The sequence below is a fragment of the Sus scrofa genome, chromosome 6, assembly GCF_000003025.6.
Source record: "Sus scrofa isolate TJ Tabasco breed Duroc chromosome 6, Sscrofa11.1, whole genome shotgun sequence".
Classification (NCBI taxonomy): Eukaryota; Metazoa; Chordata; class Mammalia; order Artiodactyla; family Suidae; genus Sus; species Sus scrofa.
This window is the reverse complement of record NC_010448.4, coordinates 959,061-976,888: the sequence shown is the minus strand read 5'-3', so window position 1 is coordinate 976,888 and position 17,828 is coordinate 959,061. Positions and strand designations below refer to the sequence as shown.

General features: G+C 64.1%; 2 protein-coding genes across 15 annotated transcripts in view; one reads left to right on the top strand and one right to left on the bottom strand.

Annotated features, from left to right (window-relative positions):
• On the top strand, window positions 8–12,338 carry CTU2 (cytosolic thiouridylase subunit 2). 4 transcript variants are annotated; one of them, XM_021093659.1, is made up of 16 exons: window positions 8–172; window positions 790–864; window positions 5,954–6,032; window positions 6,213–6,272; window positions 7,101–7,161; window positions 7,565–7,674; window positions 7,783–8,048; window positions 8,122–8,257; window positions 8,374–8,505; window positions 8,795–8,886; window positions 8,982–9,085; window positions 9,167–9,296; window positions 9,382–9,448; window positions 9,536–9,594; window positions 9,666–9,750; window positions 10,014–12,338. In XM_021093659.1, exons 1-15 carry the CDS (start codon window positions 108–110, stop codon window positions 9,736–9,738), a joined length of 1,509 nt encoding a protein of 502 aa, XP_020949318.1. In that variant the 5' UTR covers window positions 8–107; the 3' UTR covers window positions 9,739–9,750; window positions 10,014–12,338. The 4 variants fall into 4 exon arrangements, with proteins under 4 accessions (XP_020949318.1, XP_020949317.1, XP_020949319.1 ...); XM_021093658.1 differs by having other exon boundaries at window positions 9,666–12,338; XM_021093660.1 differs by lacking the exons at window positions 8–172; window positions 790–864 and adding an exon at window positions 3,270–3,425 and having other exon boundaries at window positions 9,666–12,338.
• PIEZO1 (piezo type mechanosensitive ion channel component 1) overlaps window positions 9,776–17,828 on the bottom strand; it is a 52,634-nt gene continuing 44,581 nt past the window's right edge. For 5 of the 11 annotated variants that reach the window (XM_021093647.1, XM_021093649.1, XM_021093652.1 and 2 more), the window contains 24 exons: window positions 17,539–17,628; window positions 17,368–17,462; window positions 16,988–17,059; window positions 16,380–16,480; window positions 15,893–15,974; window positions 15,766–15,822; window positions 15,503–15,675; window positions 15,275–15,381; window positions 14,889–15,128; window positions 14,530–14,788; window positions 14,270–14,458; window positions 13,855–14,083; window positions 13,526–13,652; window positions 13,289–13,436; window positions 12,992–13,206; window positions 12,752–12,910; window positions 12,526–12,673; window positions 11,310–11,498; window positions 11,136–11,228; window positions 10,879–11,051; window positions 10,682–10,804; window positions 10,521–10,600; window positions 10,254–10,443; window positions 9,779–10,152 (listed from right to left, as the gene is read on the bottom strand). In XM_021093647.1, the coding sequence (XP_020949306.1) occupies window positions 9,903–10,152; window positions 10,254–10,443; window positions 10,521–10,600; window positions 10,682–10,804; window positions 10,879–11,051; window positions 11,136–11,228; window positions 11,310–11,498; window positions 12,526–12,673; window positions 12,752–12,910; window positions 12,992–13,206; window positions 13,289–13,436; window positions 13,526–13,652; window positions 13,855–14,083; window positions 14,270–14,458; window positions 14,530–14,788; window positions 14,889–15,128; window positions 15,275–15,381; window positions 15,503–15,675; window positions 15,766–15,822; window positions 15,893–15,974; window positions 16,380–16,480; window positions 16,988–17,059; window positions 17,368–17,462; window positions 17,539–17,628 (3,589 nt within the window). In that variant the 3' untranslated portion in view covers window positions 9,779–9,902. Of the gene's footprint in view, window positions 10,153–10,253; window positions 10,444–10,520; window positions 10,601–10,681; window positions 10,805–10,878; window positions 11,052–11,135; window positions 11,229–11,309; window positions 11,499–12,525; window positions 12,674–12,751; window positions 12,911–12,991; window positions 13,207–13,288; window positions 13,437–13,525; window positions 13,653–13,854; window positions 14,084–14,269; window positions 14,459–14,529; window positions 14,789–14,888; window positions 15,129–15,274; window positions 15,382–15,502; window positions 15,676–15,765; window positions 15,823–15,892; window positions 15,975–16,379; window positions 16,481–16,987; window positions 17,060–17,367; window positions 17,463–17,538; window positions 17,629–17,828 lie in introns of all 11 variants that reach the window. The other 6 variants (XM_021093650.1, XM_021093654.1, XM_021093657.1 and 3 more) reach the window with 3 other exon arrangements.

The window sequence follows — 17,828 nt, the reverse complement described above, 5'->3', positions numbered from 1 at the left end:
GCCAGCGGCCACCCCGCCCCCCTGGACGTCACAGCCGCGCCCGCGCCGCGGTGACGTAGTCGGAGCGCGCCTCGCCGCTGCGGTTTAAGGAGCGACTTGGCGAAGCCATGTGCGAGGTGGACGAGGACTACGGGGAGCCCTCGCCCGAGGGCCTGCAGCCTTCACGGCCCGGGTAAGAGTTGGGCGGCTTCCCCTCCGGCCGGCGGCGAGCTCTTGCCCCGTGGGCGGACCCGCGCTTTGTGGTCAGTCACGGGGGCTGCGCTCCGGGAATCCCGGCGTCCGCCGAGGGCGGGCCTTGGGCGTCGGGGGGCCTCCGTCGGGGGCCGAATCTCCCACCGCAGCACCGCGGGAGTGCCTGGCGGGCCGGCGCTGAGCACTGCAGGGAGAAGCTCGCTCTGCGCTCTCCCACCTTTAATTCTTGCAGCCAGTAGGGCGGCTTCGCCGCTCCCCTTACTCAGGAAAGTCGGAGCCCCTTTCTCTTCCACCCACTGACTCCACTTCTCCCTTCTGGGCCGCACGGAAGTTGTCTCTCTTCTGCCAGCCCCTGAGAGACTGAGAGGTGGCCGTTAAGAGGCCACTGAACCGGCTTTAGCAGACTAAAATCCCCTTCGGTCCCTGGCCTTTCCTCAGAGTGGTAGTTAGGATAAGACAAAAGCCCTGTTTCCTGGGGTATAACCCCCATTTGATCTCTCGCACGGCAGCTTGGGGTAAGAAGCAGGCTCCCATCTCCCTGATGCCCTTGGGAGGAGGTGTAATTTGCTTTCCTGTTTTTTCTTCCCCTTTCCAAAGCCGTGAGCAGAAGTGTGTGAAGTGCAAGGAAGGCCTGCCTGTCGTGGTGATCCGAGCAGGAGATGCCTTCTGCAGGTGAGCCCTCACTCAGCAGCCAGGGCTGCCCCCGCATCTCTGGCTTAATTTCTCGGCATTGGAAAGCCTTTTGTCCCTTTCCTTTTCGTTCGTACGTTCCGGGACTGGGGAGTGGGGGATGGGTGTGTGTGTAGGTGTTGGTTCCTGATGTGAGTACCGTTCTCCATGGGTCAGGATCTGTTTTCTCCATTATCCAGCCGTGGATCAGGTGGCAGGAAGGTATTGATGGAGCTTATGGGGAGAGTTGGGAATGCAGGTGCTGCGGGGTAGGGGGGAAGCGCCATCCCGGCAGCAGGAACACATCTAGGGCAGATGAGAGCAGCCTGGGATCTTTGGCAGGTGTTCTGGATGATGCTTGCTTTACTTGTGAGACAGGGAGGATGGAAGGAGGGCTCTAGTCTCTTCCTCCAGCTCTGAGGCTTTGGGCAGAGGGGAGCCTTAGTCCCAGAGAGGCCTGAGCGTGTTCTGTTTTATCTGAAGCCCTTTGTGGTCCCTCACATAACCCTGGAATGAAAACCCTCCAGGTGTTTGATCATGTGCCCAAGGACAGGGTCTGTCTCCCGTTTTATTCCTGTTAATTTCTGGTGGTGGTGCATGCTTTGTATAGCAAAGAACGCTTATTGAATGAGTGGCTGACAGTTTTATATTTAAAGTTTTTATTTTATTATAGCAGATTTACCACGTCAAATTCTGCCAAATTCTGCTGTGCAGTTTTATGTACTTTTTTTTCTTACATTGTCCTCTGTTCTGTTCCATCACAAGTGATTGGATATAGTTCTCTATGCTGCACAGCAGGATCTCATTGCGTATCCATCCAAATGCAATAGTTTGCATCTTCTGACCCCAAACTCCCAGTCCCTCCCCCTCCCCCTCCTCCCTGGCAGACACAAGTCTGTCCTCCATGTCCATGGGCTGTTTCTGTTGTGTAGATAGATCATTTGTGCCATATCTTATTTAATTATTTTATTTTTTGGTCTTGTATTTGTTTTTTTTTTTTTTTTTTTTTTTTTTAGGGCTGAACCCCTGGCATATGGAGGTTCCCAGGCTAGGGGTCAATTTGGAGGTGTAGCTGCTGGGCTACACCACAGCCACAGCAACACCAGATCCTTAACCCACCGAGCGAGGCCAGGGATCCAACCTGCTTCCTCCTGGATACTAGTCAGATTTGTTTCCTCTGATCAACAACAGGAACTCCATCATTTGTGCCATATTTTAGACTTAATATGTAGGTGATATCATGTGGTGTCAGTTTTTCTGACTTTTCATTCAGTGTGAGAGTCTCTAGTTCCATCCGTGCTGCTGTAAATGGCATTATTTTGTCCTTTTTGATGGCTGAGTAGTATTCCATCGTATACACGCACCACATCTTCTTAACCCATTCGTTTGTTGATGGACGTTTAGGTTGTTTCCATGTCTTGGCTGTTGTGGATGGTGCTGCAATGAACATATGGGTGCATGTGTCCTTTTCATTGAAAGTTTTGTCCGAATTAGACGTGGTGTATACCACCGGGAAATACATTTTAGGCAGGGAACTCACAGCCTTAGCCACTTAAGAGCACAGGGGTGGGGCGGCTCACGCCTCCCATAGTGGTTGTAAATCCCCACCAGCGGTGTAGGGGGCTTCCTTTTTCTCTGCATCCTCTCCAGCATTTGTTGTTTGTTGACTTGTTAATGACGGCCATTCTGACAGGTGTGAAGTGGTACCTCACTGTAGTTTTGGTTGGTATTTCTCTAATAATTGGTGATGTTGAGCATTTTTTCATGTACCTGCTGGCCGTCTGTATGTCTTTGGAGAAATGTCTATTTACATCTTCTGCCCATTTTTCAATTGGGTTGTTTGTTTTTGTTGTTGAGTTGTTTGGAGATTAAACCTTTGTCAGCTGAGTCATTTGCAAAAATCGCCTCCATTCTGTGGGTTGTCTCTTTGCTGTGCAGAAGCTTCTTTTTTTTTTTTTTTTTTTTTTGGTCTTTTTGCCATTTCTTGGGCCGCTCCCGCAGCATATGGAGTTTCCAGGCTAGGGGTCAAATCAGAGCTACAGCCACTGGCCTACGCCAGAGCCACGGCAACGCAGGATCCGAGCCGCATCTGCGACCTACACCACAGCTCACGGCAACGCTGGATCCTTAACCCACTGAGCAAGGGCAGGGACTCAACCCGCAACCTCATGGTTCCTAGTCGGGTTCGTTAACCACTGCACCACGACGGGAACTCCTGTGCAGAAGCTTTTGAGTTTAATAAGGTCCCATTAGCTTATTGCTTATTTGTGTCTTTTTTTTTTTTTTTTTTTTTTGTCTTTTTAGGGCTGCACCTGCGGCATGGAGGTTCCCAGGCTAGGGGTCGAATCAGAGCTACAGCTGCCAGCCTACACTACAGCCACAGCAACACAGGATCCGAGCTGCGTCTGTGACGTCCACCACAGCTCACAGCAACGCCGGGTCCTTAACCCCCTGAGCAAGGCCAGGGATTGAACCCGCAGCCTCATGGTTCCTAGTCGGAAGTGTCTCTGCTGCGTCACAGGAGGAACTCCTTATTTGTGTCTCTGTTGTCATTATTCTAGAAGGTGGGTCAAACAAGCTGTTGCTGTGATTTATGTCAAAGAGCCTTCTGCGTGTGTTTCCTCTGGGAGTTTGATAGCATCTGGCCTTACATTTAGGTCTTAATCCATTGTGAGTTTACTTTTGTGTGTGGTGTTAGAAAGTGTTCTACTTTCATTTTCTTACATGTGTTGTCCCGTTTCCCCAGCACCGTTTATGGAAGAGACTGTCTTTCTTCCACTGCATTCTTGCCTCCTTTCTTGTAGGTCAGTTGAATCATGGGAGTGTGGGTTTGTTTCTGGGCTTCCTATCCTGTTCCATTGATCTGTATTCCTGGTTTTGTGCCAGTACTATACTGCTTTGATGACTGTAGCTTTGCAGAGTCGGAAGTCAGGGATCCTGATGGCTCCTGTTCTGTTTTTTCTTTACAATGTTGTTTTGGCTTGGCTGACCGTTTTAAATTGGTTTCCCAGAGTCCTGGACTCTGCTCTCTAAGTGTCCAAAAGAAAAACTGAGGGGACTGGGTAAATTGTTTTCCTCAGGCTTTCTTTCTCACCCCTGCCCGTCTACTCGCTGCGTCCCCCCAGGAAGTGCAGTTTAGGCGGGGCGCTCACTGCTTTGGCCCCTTGAGAGCACCGGGAGTGACCATCTCGCCCATGTGCTTGGAGAACGCGCTCATAAGGAGAAACGGGGCTGTGGCGGCTCTTTCTGTCCCAGAGCTGCTGCCCCACCGTGCCTCTTGGTCCCAAGAGAAGGGGAGAAGCTGTTCTGGGCCCACAGGTCTTGGCAGTGCAGGCTTTGAACAGGCACCCTCAGTGATGGCCAGCATCAGCCTGTGGGGAGCCCCAGCCATGCCTGCCTCGAGGGACGGTGGGTGCGGGAGTCTAGTGGTGCTGGGGCATGGGGTCTGCCGCCATGGGGCCTGTGGTCCCGCCAGCATCTGTCGGCTCAGGGATCCTCCTGGGCCCTGACCTTCTAGGAGTCGCTCCCATGGCTGATCACCTCGGGTCCCTGGAGCCCCAGTGTTTTGGGGTGAAAGGTGTCGAGCTCCCTCACAGAGGGCCTGTGAGGTGTCGGGGGACTGCTGTGACCCAGCATGTCCCAATAGGAAGAACGAAATAGGCTTGGGGCACTGTTCTCCTCCTTGGCTGCCCTCTGGGTTTCCTGGGGACCTTTTTTTTTTTCTTTTCTTGTTTGCGCCCCTACCCACTTCCCAACCCCCCCAGCCCAGGGGTCAGCTCTAGGCCACAGTTACACCTGCAGCAATGCCAGATCCTTAACCCACTGTGCCAGGCCAGGGATCAAACCTGTGTCCCAGTGCCGCAGAGAAACTGCTGGTCCCATTGCACCACCTTGGAAACTCCTGCCGGGGGGCGTTCAAATGTGGGTGCCTGGGCCTCTTACCTGGTAGATTTTTTTTTTTTTTTTTTTTTTTTGTCTTTTATCTTTTTAAGGGCCGCACCCACGTCATATGGAGGTTCCCAGGACAGGGGTCGAATTGGAGCTGTAGCTGCCGGCCTACACCACAGCCACAGCAACGTGGGATCCAAGCCACTTCTGTGACCTCCACCACAGCTCACAGCAACGCCGGATCCTTAAACCACTGAGCAAGGCCAGGGGTTGAACCCGAGTCCTTAAGGATACTCATCGAGTTTGCTAACTACTGGGCCGCAGTGGGAACTCTGACCTGGTAGCGTTTTTTGTTTTTGTCTTTTTAGGGCCGCACCAGCGGCAGATGGAAGTTCCCAGGCTAGGAGTTGAATTGGAGCTGCAGTTGCCGGCCTACACCACAGCCACAGCAACTCGGGATCCTTAACCCACTGAGTGAGGCCAGGGATAGAACCCGTGTCCTCATGGAGACTAGGCGGCGTCATTACTGCTACGTCACGACGCCCCCTGGTAATTCTGATGCGGTTGGCTTGTGTGATTCTGATGTGCAGCCAAGGCTAAGAACCTCTAACCTAGTGAGCCCTGGGACCAGCTGGAACTCTGGCCGTGGATGCAGAGCCCCAGGCCCTGCCCTGGACACTCTGGTCCTCGGGGAGCCTCTCAGACGTGTCTGATCCCAGTGGGCTCATCACACCAGAGGCCAGTGTGGGGTTTAGGACACAAGTTCCCTGACCCTCCCCCCCCCAGCCTGCCCAGTGCTTCCTCCTGTCCCCCAGGAGGTGGCGCTGCTCACCCAGGGGTCACGGAAGGGGACACGCCCTCTGCTTGGGGAAGGGTGGGGGTGGCTCTGCCCTGCTGCTCTGGTGCACATCCTTCTGGGCTCTGGCTCACACTGGTAAGAACTGGGGGTTCCCCCGGGCAGCCCTCCCCTTGTGGCGTGAGGCTCATCCTAGTGCAGCCACAGCTGGGGAGAACCCCTCCACCGACCGGCTCCTCGCTGGTCTCTGGGCAGAGCCTCCGTTTCACGACGTTGCTTTTAAAGGTGGAAGTTGCTGGAAGGAAATGTTACCCGGTGGGGCCTCGGCTGTTGCAGGGGAGCAGCCTCCCCATGCTGGAGGGGGCAGGCGGCCGGGCCGGTCTGCAGCTGCCGGGGTCTGTGTTGCAGGGACTGTTTCAAGGCGTTTTACACGCACAAGTTCAGAGCCGTGCTCGGGAAGAACCGGCTGATCTTCCCAGGAGAGAAGGTAGAGTACGTGGCTGTCCCAGCCGCGTCCCACCAGCACCCCCCCAATCTAGGTGTGTGACCACGAGGGGCGGGGGGGGTGCGGGGAGGGCTCACATCTGGGGTCGGCCGTGGGCAGTGGCGGGGGGACGGCCCTCCTGTTGGAGGCGCGGGGCCTCCAGCGACGTGCCTTCTCCCCCAGGTGCTGCTGGCGTGGTCTGGGGGGCCTTCGTCCAGCTCCATGGTCTGGCAGGTCCTCGAGGTACGTCTCCACCACCCTCCCGCACCCAGCCGCCAGCTCCAGGGGGGCCCTGGCAGCAAGGGGCTCCTGCTGGGGCTGGAGAGGTGGGCCCACTCCCCACATGCGACCCTGAGGGTCTCGGGCTGGCGTCTGTGTCTGGTTTAGCACCTGCCCCGTGCCCCAGTGCTTAGACGCGCTGTTGGAAAGCGGGCGCAGTGCCCCAGAGGCTGCGCCAGGTGTCCTGGAGGCCGCGGACCTCCCCTTGGTCCCGGGAGTGTGTCTGGACCCAGACGGGGAAGCGGAAGGGGCTCAGGCTGGCAGGTGCGAGGCTGAGAACCAGGGCCGTGCTCTGGGCCACTGGAGGCCTGGCGTGCCTGAGGCCGGGCGGGGGCTGGGACGTGGGTGCACCCTGCGCTCCCTGCGAGGGCCTGGACCGCCTAGAGCAAGGATTGCAGTAGGCACCCAGGGCGGTCGCGGTTGGTTTTCTCCTTTGCCTCACGGTCCTCTAAGCCTGGCTGGATGGTGTGAGGCCAGCGCCGCCCCCCCCGGAGGTCTCTGCTGCACCTGGCACCACTGTTCCTGCTGCTGTCGCAGTGTCCGGGCTGGTGGGCAGTGTGGACACAGCCGCTTCTCGGAGCGGCAGGGCCCGGCCGGGCTGGTTTTACTCAAGGGACACGGGCAGCCCAGGCAGGGGCTTTGAAGCCTGTTGGGCTGTGCGGCCCAGCCTGCAGTGCAGGGGGGGCATCACTGCCCTTGGCTGGACGGCGTTCAGGCTCGGTGAAGGTCTCTGCCAGCAGGGTATCTTGCGGCTTCCGGCCTTAGTGCTGAGGCCCTGCCCCGTCCTCCCAGGGCCTGAGTCGAGATTCTGCCAAGAGACTGCGTTTCGTGCCAGGGGTCATCTATGTTGACGGTACGTGTGGGCACGCCTCCTCCTGGGCCCTCGCGCTCCAGGCGGGCCCCAAAGCCGTGGTTGGGGCCTCTCTTGAGACGGCGCGGGCGCTCTGCAGACACCACTGCTGTTGTCTGAGTCTGACCAGCCGGGTGGGGCAGGAGCCTCTTCCCCAGGGTCCTGGGCACAGAGGGAGAAGGGCCAGTTCGCTGCCCGAGGGGACCTCTCCTCTGGGCCCTGGCCCCGGCCCCCTTGCCAGGACAGGGGATGCACCGGCCACTCTGAAGACACCTCCCTGGGACATGGGTCAGTGTCCTGTGGTCTCTGCAGAGTCTGCCGCCTGCCAGGGCGCAATGACTTTGGCACTGCCCACTGCCTGCGGCCCTTGCCTAAGCCGCGACTCTCCTTTCTGCCTGTGGCTCAGAGGGAGCAGCCTGTGGCCAGAGCGCCGCGGACAGAGCGAAAACCCTGGCAGAGGTGAAGCTGGTCCTGCATGCCCTCGGCTTCCCGTGGCACGTTGTTGCCTTGGAAGAGGTGGGCAGGCCCCTCCCTGTCAGAGGCCCCTGGAGGTGGCCGCTGGATGGCTGCGGGGCTGCGTGGAGGCTGGCCGGCCCACCTTGTTCCCCACCCCACCCCTGCCAGGTGTTCGGCCTTCCGCCGTCGGTGCTGCGTCACTGTGCCTCGGAGCCGGCGGGGACCGGGGCGGCCTACAAGGTGGCCGTGGACCACTTCCTGCAGCAGCAGTGTGCCCTCGGGGCCGAGAGGGAGGAGCAGCTGAGCCATCCCTGCCCCAAGGACCCCGAGCCCCCAGCTGCACCTCCCACGGCAACCCAGACCGAGGCTTTGTGCAGACTCTTCGACTCGGTGAAGACGCTGACGGCCAGGGAGGAGCTTCTGCAGACGCTGCGGTGAGCCCCCTGCCCGGGCCCCCGAGACCCTGCCCCACCTCAGGGCCTGGTGCTCAGAACCCCTGCCCTGCAGGACCCACTTGATGCTCCATGTGGCCCGGACCCACGGCTACTCCAAAGTGATGACGGGCGACAGCTGCACACGCCTGGCCGTCAGGCTCCTGACCAGCCTGGCGCTGGGGAGAGGGGCCTTCCTCGCCTGGGACACGGTAGGGACGCGGGCTGCCCTGGGCCGGGCCCCTCTTGCCTGGCCCCCTGCCCTCGGACAGCGTCTGGCGCGTCGGTGTCGGGGTGGCCTGTGAGGAACGCTGCCCACTTCCCGCAGGGCTTCTCGGACGAGCGGCACGGCGACGTGGTGGTGGTGCGGCCCATGCGTGAGCACACGCTGAAGGAGGTCGCCTTCTACAACCGCCTGTTCGCCGTCCCCTCCGTCTTCACGCCGGCCATCGACACCAAGGTGGGCCGGCGGCAGCCCCCACCCCAGCCTGTGGGCCGCCGGGGAGCACACGCAGGCTGGCAGGGCGGGGTGGGGGGCAGGAGGACCTCTGTCCGGGGTTCTTGGTCTCAGGGAGGCTGTTCAGCAACAGGGGTGCTTTAGACACGGGGCCCAGCCTGCTCCACAGCTGACTTTTGGGCCGATGGCGTGGAGCAGCCTGTGGCCCCCACCCTAGGTGGCCCCGAGCAGGCCTGGGGCTGCCCCTCTGAGCTGGCGTCACGCCGGCAGCTGCCCCGTCCGACTGTTCTAGGCCCCTGAAAAGGCCAGCGTCCACCGGCTGATGGAGGCCTTCCTGCTCAGGCTGCAGGCGCGGTTCCCCTCCACCGTCAGCACCGTGTACAGGTGCGAGACGCCTCCACCCCGCGGGGAGGCGGGGTGCGAGGGTGTGGAGTCCCCGCGGCCGTGGCCCGAGTCCTGGTTCCTCTCCCCGCCCCCAGGACCAGCGAGAAGCTGCTCAAGGCCCCCAGGGACGGCTTCGCGGCCGGCCCCCCGGGGCCCCGCTGTCTGCTCTGTATGTGCGCTCTGGACGTGGACACGGCTGGTCTGTGCTGCCACTGGCGGGGTGCTTGGGGGGGGGGCGCTGGTGAGCGCACGTCGGGGCTCAGCTTGTCTCTGTTTGCAGACAGTGCCACAGCTTTTGGGGCACAGACCACCTCACACGTCTCTCCAACACAGCCCCCCGTCCCAGAGGCCGGGGCGGCTGACGGGCCCTGCTGCTGTGCACAGATGGGCGGGGCCCAGGGCTGCTGCAGGTGAGTCCCCGCCTTGTCCTGTGCCCCTCCCCACAGTGGGGTACACCCCGGCCAGAGCACCCCCTCACAGAGCCTTCTCACACAGGGAAGCCGCCCGGGCCTGCGTCATCGAGCAGCTGTGCTACGGCTGCCGAGTGAACCTCAAGGACATGGTGAGGGGGTGCCCTTCTCCCTGGAGGCGGGGGGCACTGGCCTGGCTCTGCGGCAGCGCCGTGCCCACACCGCCTCTCTGTGTTCAGCCTTCCCTGGACCCTCTGCCGCCCTACATCCTGGCCGAGGCCCAGCTCCGCAGCCAGAGGTATGGCCCGCTCTGGGGGGGCCGGGGTGGGGGGCTCCTGGGGGTCCGTCCTCACCGTGTCCTTCCTCCAGGCCCAGCGCGGAGCAGGAGGCCTGGGCGTCTCTGCTGGGGAGCGATGAGGAGGCCCAGGTGGGCGAGAGCTGAGCCCCCAGGAAGGCAAGAACCGGCAGTGGGCAGGGTCTCCCGTGTGTATAAATAAAACATTTAATTAGAAAACGCTACAGTACGTGTGGGGAGGCGAGCAGACCCGCGCCGGGCGGGGTGTCCCCGCGGCGTCCTTCCTCCCGCAGCAGCCTCGGGCCGCGGCCCTACTCCTTCTCCCGCGTCCACTGGATCATGGTCTCGGGCGAGCGGTACAGGAAGATGAGCTTGGCGTACAGCTCCTCCTCCAGCTCCAGCTCCCGCGTCTCCCGCACCAGGAAGATGTCCTGGCAGAGCTTGAGGATGCGGTCCACGCACGGCAGCTCCTCAAACATGATGGAGTGCGAGATCTCGCTGAAGAAGCCGCGCACGAACTTGCCGATGACCAGCACGATGGACACGTAGAGCCCCATGATGCTGCGGGCGGGGCGGCGGGTCACGGCCGGTGCCCCCCTCCCCCCGCTGCCGCCGCCGCCCCACTGCCCGCCCGCCCGCCCGTGCACCTGCGCGGCACTCACCCGTAGCCGGCCAGGAAGCCCAGGCTGGGCGGGCTGACCTTGTCGCTGAAGATGACCATGGGCAGCAGGTTGCAGCGGGCCTGGCAGTCCTGCAGCTCGATGACCCACCACTCGAGGAAGCCAGCTGCCCCTGAGCCCACACGCTCCCTGCGCAGCTGGATACGCACCCCGAGGTAGTCGGCCTCCTCATCTGCGGGCAGCACGAGGGGTCAGGGCCAGCGCGGGGCGGGGGGGCCAGCTCCCCGCCCCCGCCCCCGCCCCACTCACTGGGTTGCAGTTGCTTCACGGGGTTGGCTTCAGGTCCGTTGGGGGCGCGGATGTACTTGGGGAAGAGGCGAGGAATGACCCTACGGGAGGCCAGGCGGGTCGGGTCGGGCCGGGCCCAGGGCGCCGGTGCCCCTGGCCCCCCCAGCCCCGCCCCCACTCACACTGACTGGTCCGAGGTGCCCTCCAGCAGGCTGGCCAGCTGCCGCCGCTCAGTGCTGTTGGGCGCCAGGTCCAGGGTGTGCTTCTCGTTGGTGTACTCCACGGTGCCGCCCTTGGCCAGGTCCCTGCCGGAGGGGTGCGCGTGGTGAGACCCCTGGCGGCGCGTCCGCGTGCCCCCGGCCCCCGGCCCGGCCCCCACCTCTGGAAGTTCCAGGTGAAGCGCAGGGTGATGTCGGCGGTGCCGTTGTACAGCTCCCGCTTCATCTGGGCCCGGCTCGGGGGGCTGATGCGCCACAGCGCCCCGGAGCTGCCCTCGATCTGCGCCGTGACGATGTCCTCGGGGCTGTACTGGCTGATGAACTGCATGGCCAGCTGGGCGGGCGCAGGCGGCACGCACGTCAGCGGGGTGCGCCCTCCCCCCCCCCGCCCCAGGCAGGTGCCTGTGGGGCCGCTCACCGGGTGGGGGTCAAACTGCCTGGACAGCTCCTCGTAGGCCTGCTGCGTGAAGGGCACGATGGACGGCTGCTGGGCGCTCATGGTGAAGAGCGGCTGGCGGAGGGGACCCGGTGAGACGCCCCGCCTGGTCCGAGAGGGCGCCCGCCCCCCCGCCTCCCTGGTGGGGCTGCTCACCTCGTAGCCGCCCAGCTTGAGGGTGACGGTGACGTCGATGGGCTGGTTGACGACGCCGACCACGGAGCGCACGAGGGACATGAAGAGCAGCGGGAACCAGATGACGGCCACCAGCAGCAGGAGGATGAGGCCGCCCATGCCGTACTTGACGATCTTCTTCTTCTTCTGCCCCTTGGGCTGCGGGTAGTTCTGGGGGCAGGGGCACAGGTCACCTGCCAGGCAGGGTCCCCCCACTCCTCCCCTGTGGGCCAAGGAGTCAGCCGGGGGCTGAATGTGGAAACTGAAGCTCTGGCCGTGGGGACAGACGGCTGTGGCCTAGAACCCAGGGACAAGCCCTCGCCCAGCCGTGGCGAGAGCAGGGCAAGGGCAGCTGGACGCATCTGCCCGAGAGGGACGTGGCACCTTACCTTTGACTAAAGGTGACTCGCATCTACCTGATAAACCCGTGATGCCCAGAATACCGAGCCACCCACGTGAAGACCGGACCCACACGTGACCCAGAAGCAGGGAAACACGCCTGATGTCTTGAGTCACCAGGAAGCGGAACCAGGATCCCAGGGAGACCCTGCCTGCCCAGGCAGGGCAGGCACCGCCTCAGGCACTGCCCTGAAGCAGGCAGGATGGTACTGCCACCTCGGCACCTGCAGGGCTGCACCCTGAGGTGCGCTCAGCAAAGGCGGGACCTGTGGCCACAGCTCTGGACGTGAATGGCTGTAACAGCGCTTTGGACAAATAAAAGACTTCTCGCTTGCAACGCTGCTCAGCTGTGACCCAGCCACCACCTTGGGCAGAGCGGGGAGTCAGTCCCGGACGGCCACCTGCTGGTGACTGCCTGGATGTGGAACTGGCGAACCCGAGTGGACGGTCACTTGGGGGCTGGGGTGGCGACTGAAGGCGCGCAGTAACGGGGCTTCTCTTGGGTCAAGGAGCACGCCCTAGAGTGGACTGCGTCCGTGGCTGTGTGGACAGCACCTAGCGGGTGGGCCTGGAGGGGGAGCTGTAGCAATAAAGCTGCTGAAAAGAGCAAAACCCCGTTACCATTTTGGCGTGCGCCCCACCCCCTGCCTGTGACCCACGGCCCCGGGGTGGGCCCCTCGGCGAGGGGCAGGCCTGAGCGCGCCACGTCCACTGTCCTAAGAAGTGCCTTGTGCCCCCTGGCCTTGCCGCGGGCTGTGGAGCCCAGGAGCGACCCCGGGACCCCGCGTCGGGCCGGCACCTTCTCCGTCTCCCGGCTGCACTTGATGATGAAGACGTTGGCGTAGATGTCCTCCACGCACATCCAGTTGGACAGGGACAGCGTGGTGTCCGTCCACACCCAGTCCATCACCGCCCGCAGCTCCACCAGGAACGGCACCAGCCGGAACCTGCCCGGGGCCGCGGCACCGTCAGGAGGGCCGGAGGGAGGGCGGCCGCCTGCCCGCGCCCAGGCCCGCCGCACTCACCCCTGGAAGAGGAAGAGGTTGAGGTGGTTGTACTTCTTGGTGAGGAAGTTGCCCAGGATGCGGGTGGGGTAGCCGCAGCGGATCTGGTAGGCAGAGAGGGCGAAGTAGATGCACTTCACGAAGTACCAGAGCTGGGCCACTGCGTTCTGGCTGAACATCCTGGACGGGACGGGAGCCGGGTCAGGGCCCGGCCGCCTCGGCCGAGCGCCCTGCGTGTCCGGGCGGGAGCCCCGCACCCACCGCTCGGTGACGGCCGGCAGGACGAAGAACATCCAGACGTGGATGGCGAGCACCAGGACGACCTGGAAGACCAGCTTGCCCAGCACGGTCTTGCGCAGGTAGAGGGCGCGGTCCACCACCATGGTGCTGAACTGGATCAGCAGCATCACCAGGAAGGCCTCGGGCACCTGGTCGTCTGACAGGGAGGACGTGATGTCCGTGGCCGCCGAGTGTCTCTGCGGCCGGGAGAGCAGAGGTCAGGGGCGCCGGCCTGGCTGCCGGGCTCTGTGCGCACGCGGCCCCGAAGCCGGCGCTCACCCCGAAGGCCCAGAAGCCGAAGATGATGACGATGAAGTCGACGACGTCGGCCAGGAACATGAGCGCGTAGACGTCGGTGGCCGCGCGGTACCTGCTGTGCAGGATGTCCTGGAAGAAGCGCCGCAGCGGCCGGTACGCGCCCTGGGCCCTGCGGGTCGGGGGAGCGAGGGGCTCAGCCCGGCCCCGGCTCCTCGCCCCCCAACCCCCCACCCCCGGCGGCGGCGGCGGCTCACTCACAGAGACAGGCAGACGCTCTGCAGCCAGACCCCCAGCGCCCTCACTCGTTCCCGGGGGCGCCGCCGCCTCTTCTGTCTCCCCGAGGCGGCTGCCTCTGCCTCTGCCTCGCCGTCCTCGTCCTCGTCCTCTGTGGGGGGAGCAGCCGCCGCTGAGGGAGCCTGTGGGCAGCTGGGCCCAGCTCAGGCTCTGGAGCGGGCCCTCCCTTACAGACCAGCACCCTGAGCGCAGGCACCACCCCAGGGCCGCCCGCAGCGGGCGTGTTAGGGACGTGGCTGGGGCGGCGGCTCCGCTGGAGGCAGGGCTGGCGGTGGACAGGGAGGCCATCGTACCCACGGCTGCCCGCGCGCTCGGTGCTGTGCTCCGCTTCTTCCTCCTCCTGAGCTGCAGGCTGAGACGCCTCTTGTCACGGGGCTCCGGGAGGTCCTCCTCACTGGGGCCCCTGGCCACCCCTGGCTCCAGGGGTCCTGGCAGGGCTGGCTCCTGAGCCCCCTTCTTCGCCCCGTCCCTGTCGTGTTCCTTGGGGAGCGGCTCCTCCTCGTGGTCCCAGAGACCGTAACACTGTGGACACAGGGAGGCGGGTGAGGCGGCCTGCGTGGCCGCACGGGGCAGCACTGAGACCCGGCGAGGTGGCCGTGTCCAGGCCCAGGCTGGGCCCCACCTGCCTCCTGGAACCAGGTGGCCGGGCGCGTGCACGTGTGCGCGCGTGCACTGGCGCTGGGGTGGCTGCCGGCGGCCAGGGCTCACCAGCAGCTGGGAGCGGTGGAAGAAGAGCACCAGGAGCTGCAGCAGGTCGTACTTGGCGTAGCTGTCGCTCTTCTCCAGGCCCAGGATGCGTGGCGGGAAGTAAGGCTTGTTCTCGTAGCGCCGAAGCACCGCGTGGCTGTTCCAGGGGAAGAAGCCAAACTGGAACAGGTACTTGGCGACCACCGTGACCTGCGGGGCAGGGGGTCAGCGAGGCGCCGGACCCCGCCCCCCCGCGCCCCCGGCCCCCGGCCGAGGCCCACCTCGGTGAAGACGATGGCCATCATCCAGAAGCGCTTGCTGGGCCGCGGGATGGACAGCATGGCCCACAGGAAGACCAGCACGGGCAGCACGAGGGAGGTGACCGAGGCGGTGGCCATGTGGTTGAGGATGATGACCAGGTAGCAGAGCAGCTCCGAGTGGGCGGCCACGCACTGGTACACGGCCTGCAGCAGCCGCATCAGCCGGCCCTGCTCCGCAGCAAACCGCTCTGCCTCCTCCAGCTCCGGGATGTGCAGGCACCTGCAGGGACCGGGTCAGGCAGGTGCCCGGCTCCCCCTGCAGGGCCCCTAGGGAGGCCTGTGCCCCCTGGCCCACCCGCTGTCCACCCTGCCCCGCGCACCTGTCCAGGAGCAGCTCGCTGGCTGTGCGCATGCGGGTGCGGCTGCTGGCAGGGAGCTCCTGCGAGCCGCGCGGGAAAGGCACGGGCTCAGTGACCACCTCCTCGCTGCTGCTGCTGCGGGTGTTGTAGCCGGTGCTCAGGGGGCTGCTAGTGTCCTCCGTCATGCTGCTCAGCGGCTCCTCGGCCCCCAGCCCGCTGTGGGGGGGGTGGTCACAAGCTAGCCTGTGCTCTGCTCCAGCTCTGGGCCAGGAGGGAGGGTCTCAGGCTCCCCACTGGACAAGGGGCCAGCAGGCTGCCCACCCCAGGGCAGTGGCTCAGGCACCCAGGCTGGACCTTGCTCTGGGCGGAAGAAAGACTCAGAGTCTGAGCCCCAGGCCCCCTCCTACCTAGAGGCTGTGCTCGGGGCATCGCGAGCATCCAGGGTGCCTGGCGGTGCCGCCTCGGCTTCACTGGCATACAGCTGGTCCAGCACGTCCAGGCGCACCTCCCCTCCCTGCAGGGCAACCACTGGCTCAGGGCGGCCAAGGTGGGTGTGGTGCGAGAGCTCCAGGGGGCGGGGCGGGGCGGCAAGGCGGTGGGCGGGGCGGCACAGGCGCAGAGCCACCCCCACTCACCCGAAGCAGCTCCTGCGTGAGCAGGTAGCGCTCCGCACGCAGTACGTTGCTCATCGCGCTGTGGTGCCGCGTGAAGGTGTGCAGCCAGCGCGTCAGCCCGTCCACTAGAGCCTGGCCCAGCACCCACAGGAACTGTGCGGTGCTCAGCACTCGCTGCATCACGTGGCTGCGGCCTGCAACCGGGGTGGAACAACAGGAGGGCGCTGGAGGGGCAGCCGGCCAGACTCCCAGCTCCCAGCCCCCAGCCCTTGGGGCCCACGCACCTGCCACCTCGTCCTCCGGGCCCTCGGCCAGCTCTGCCTCCTGGCCTGGGTCACCTCCTGGGCACAGGGGGTCTGGTCAGCCCCTTGCGTCCCCACATCCTCCCATCCCACCCGCAGCCAGACTCACCAGTGGGCAGCTGCCCGGCCTGCTCCTGCCGCTGCTGCCTCAGCACCGTCTGCGCGTTGGTCACCCACGCTTGGTACGCCATCTGTAGGTCAGGGCCTGGGTTAGCATCCGGCCTCCCCTGACCCTCATTCGGCCTGCCTCTGCCTCCCCATCGAGGAGGAGCCTGGGATCAGGAGGCCCCGCTGGGGGTCGTCAGCTCCCTGAGCCTGGCATAAACATGCCCGTGGGTTCCTGGTGGGAGCACAGGGCACTGCATGCACCCTGCCCCCCCTCCCTGGCACCAGGCAGCATGGTGAGGACCAGGGTCCAGAGAAAGACAGGACGCAGCCCACAAACACCAACCCCTTCTCAGAGGCCAGGCTGTTTGGAATCAGGACCGAGGGGGACAGTGGGCAGAGGGCACTCAGCTGGGTGGGGCCTGGGCCCCTGAGCCCGCTTTCCCACATGACTTGGGCAGGTCTGGCTGGACAGGGTGGCCAGGGCCCACCTGGAAGGCGCTCTGTGCCGAAGGCCGGGGGTCCTCGGGCTGGGCTTCCTCGTCCTCCTCACTGTCAGACTCAAACAAGTAGTAGTCGCCGGAGTGGATGACTGCGGGCAGAGCAGGGCTGAGCCAGCTACCCCCACAGGGCCTCAAATCCACCTCCTCCCTCGGGGGTGGGCCCAGTGACAGCCTGGCTCTGCGCCCAGCTTGGGTTCCCTCCGCAGCCCATGACCCCCCAGGCCAAGGCCCGCTAGCCACCCTCCCCCAAAGGAGGGCCACAGCGGCGGGAGGTGGGGAGCGGCGGGCTGGGGGACAGCGGCACACGCAGAGGACACAGGCTGGAGCAGTGGGAGGAGACCAGACAGCACAAGCAGAACACGTCGGGGGCAGGGCCAGGAAAGGCGGGCCCCTCCAGCAAACGTTCTGACTCTGAGTCCCAGCGAGAGGACACAGCAGAAGAACCGGCTTGGTGTGAGGTCAGAGTGCCCGCGGGGCAGGTCAGCGTGGTGCGTGCTCGCTGCCCCCCCCCCCCAAATGAGGCAACGGCCAAGGGGAAGGCTGCCGGTGCTCGGTGACTCCGGGGGGTGGGTGAGCAGGCCAGCTTGGGGCAGTACCTGTGGCGTGGTCCAGCCAGGGCCGCCACCACTGTCGCTGTGGCGGGGAAGAGCCCCCTGGACCGCCGGGCCCTGTGGAGGCGCAGGGTGAGCGTGAGCTTGCAGGGAGGGGCAGGGAGGCCCCTCGGCAGACAGACATGGAGCCCTGGGACGACATGGGGGCCACACACGGTGCCGTGGGGGCAGAGAACAGACCCCAAGGACAGACTCAGGACAGTCACTGGCCAAGCACGAGGCCTGCGGGGACGGAGTGACCAACGCGACACAGGGTGAGACAGGCTAGGAGCCCTGGGGGACATCACGTGGCACCGATGCGGGCAGAGGCTCTAGCGGGTGTGGAGACACAGGGATGGGGCCTCTGAGGCTCTGTCCACACTCACCTGGCTCCTGGCCAGGGTCTGGGGAGCCCTGAAGGTGGCCACGGCCAGCCCGGCCCTGCCTGTGCTTCTCCTGCTTGGCCCGGATGCGCTCCATCCTGCAGGGGGGGATTGAGGGAGCGCTCAGCGCTGGGCGGGACAGAGCGCCCCAGCTCCCGCCCGGATGGCACCTACTGTCTTTTCAGCTGCGCCAGGGACTTCTCCTCTGCCGTGCGGTGGAGCTCGATGGTCTTGAGGTTGGCAGCATTGTAGAGGGCGAAGCCCCTGTGGGGGCAGAAGCTGGGCGCTTAGCTCCAGCGGCCTGGCCCCCGGAGGCCCCCACTCTACACCCCCGTTGTGAGCTGCAGTGAGAGACTCTCCCGTGGCCTGCAGGCTCACAAGGCAGAAAACGGGGACAGCGAGAGACAGTGAGAGCCGTGGGCCCGACGGCCAAAGCACAGGGCCTTCTGCCGGGGGTGCGGCCT

Coding starts and splice junctions, on each gene's coding strand:
- CTU2 (XM_021093659.1), top strand. CDS start 108: ATGTGCGAGGTGGACGAGGACTACGGGGAGCCCTCGCCCGAGGGCCTG. Junction 7,675..7,782: donor ACGTTGTTGCCTTGGAAGAG/GTGGGCAGGCCC, acceptor CACCCCTGCCAG/GTGTTCGGCCTTCCGCCGTC. Junction 9,595..9,665: donor GCCCAGCTCCGCAGCCAGAG/GTATGGCCCGCT, acceptor TCCTTCCTCCAG/GCCCAGCGCGGAGCAGGAGG.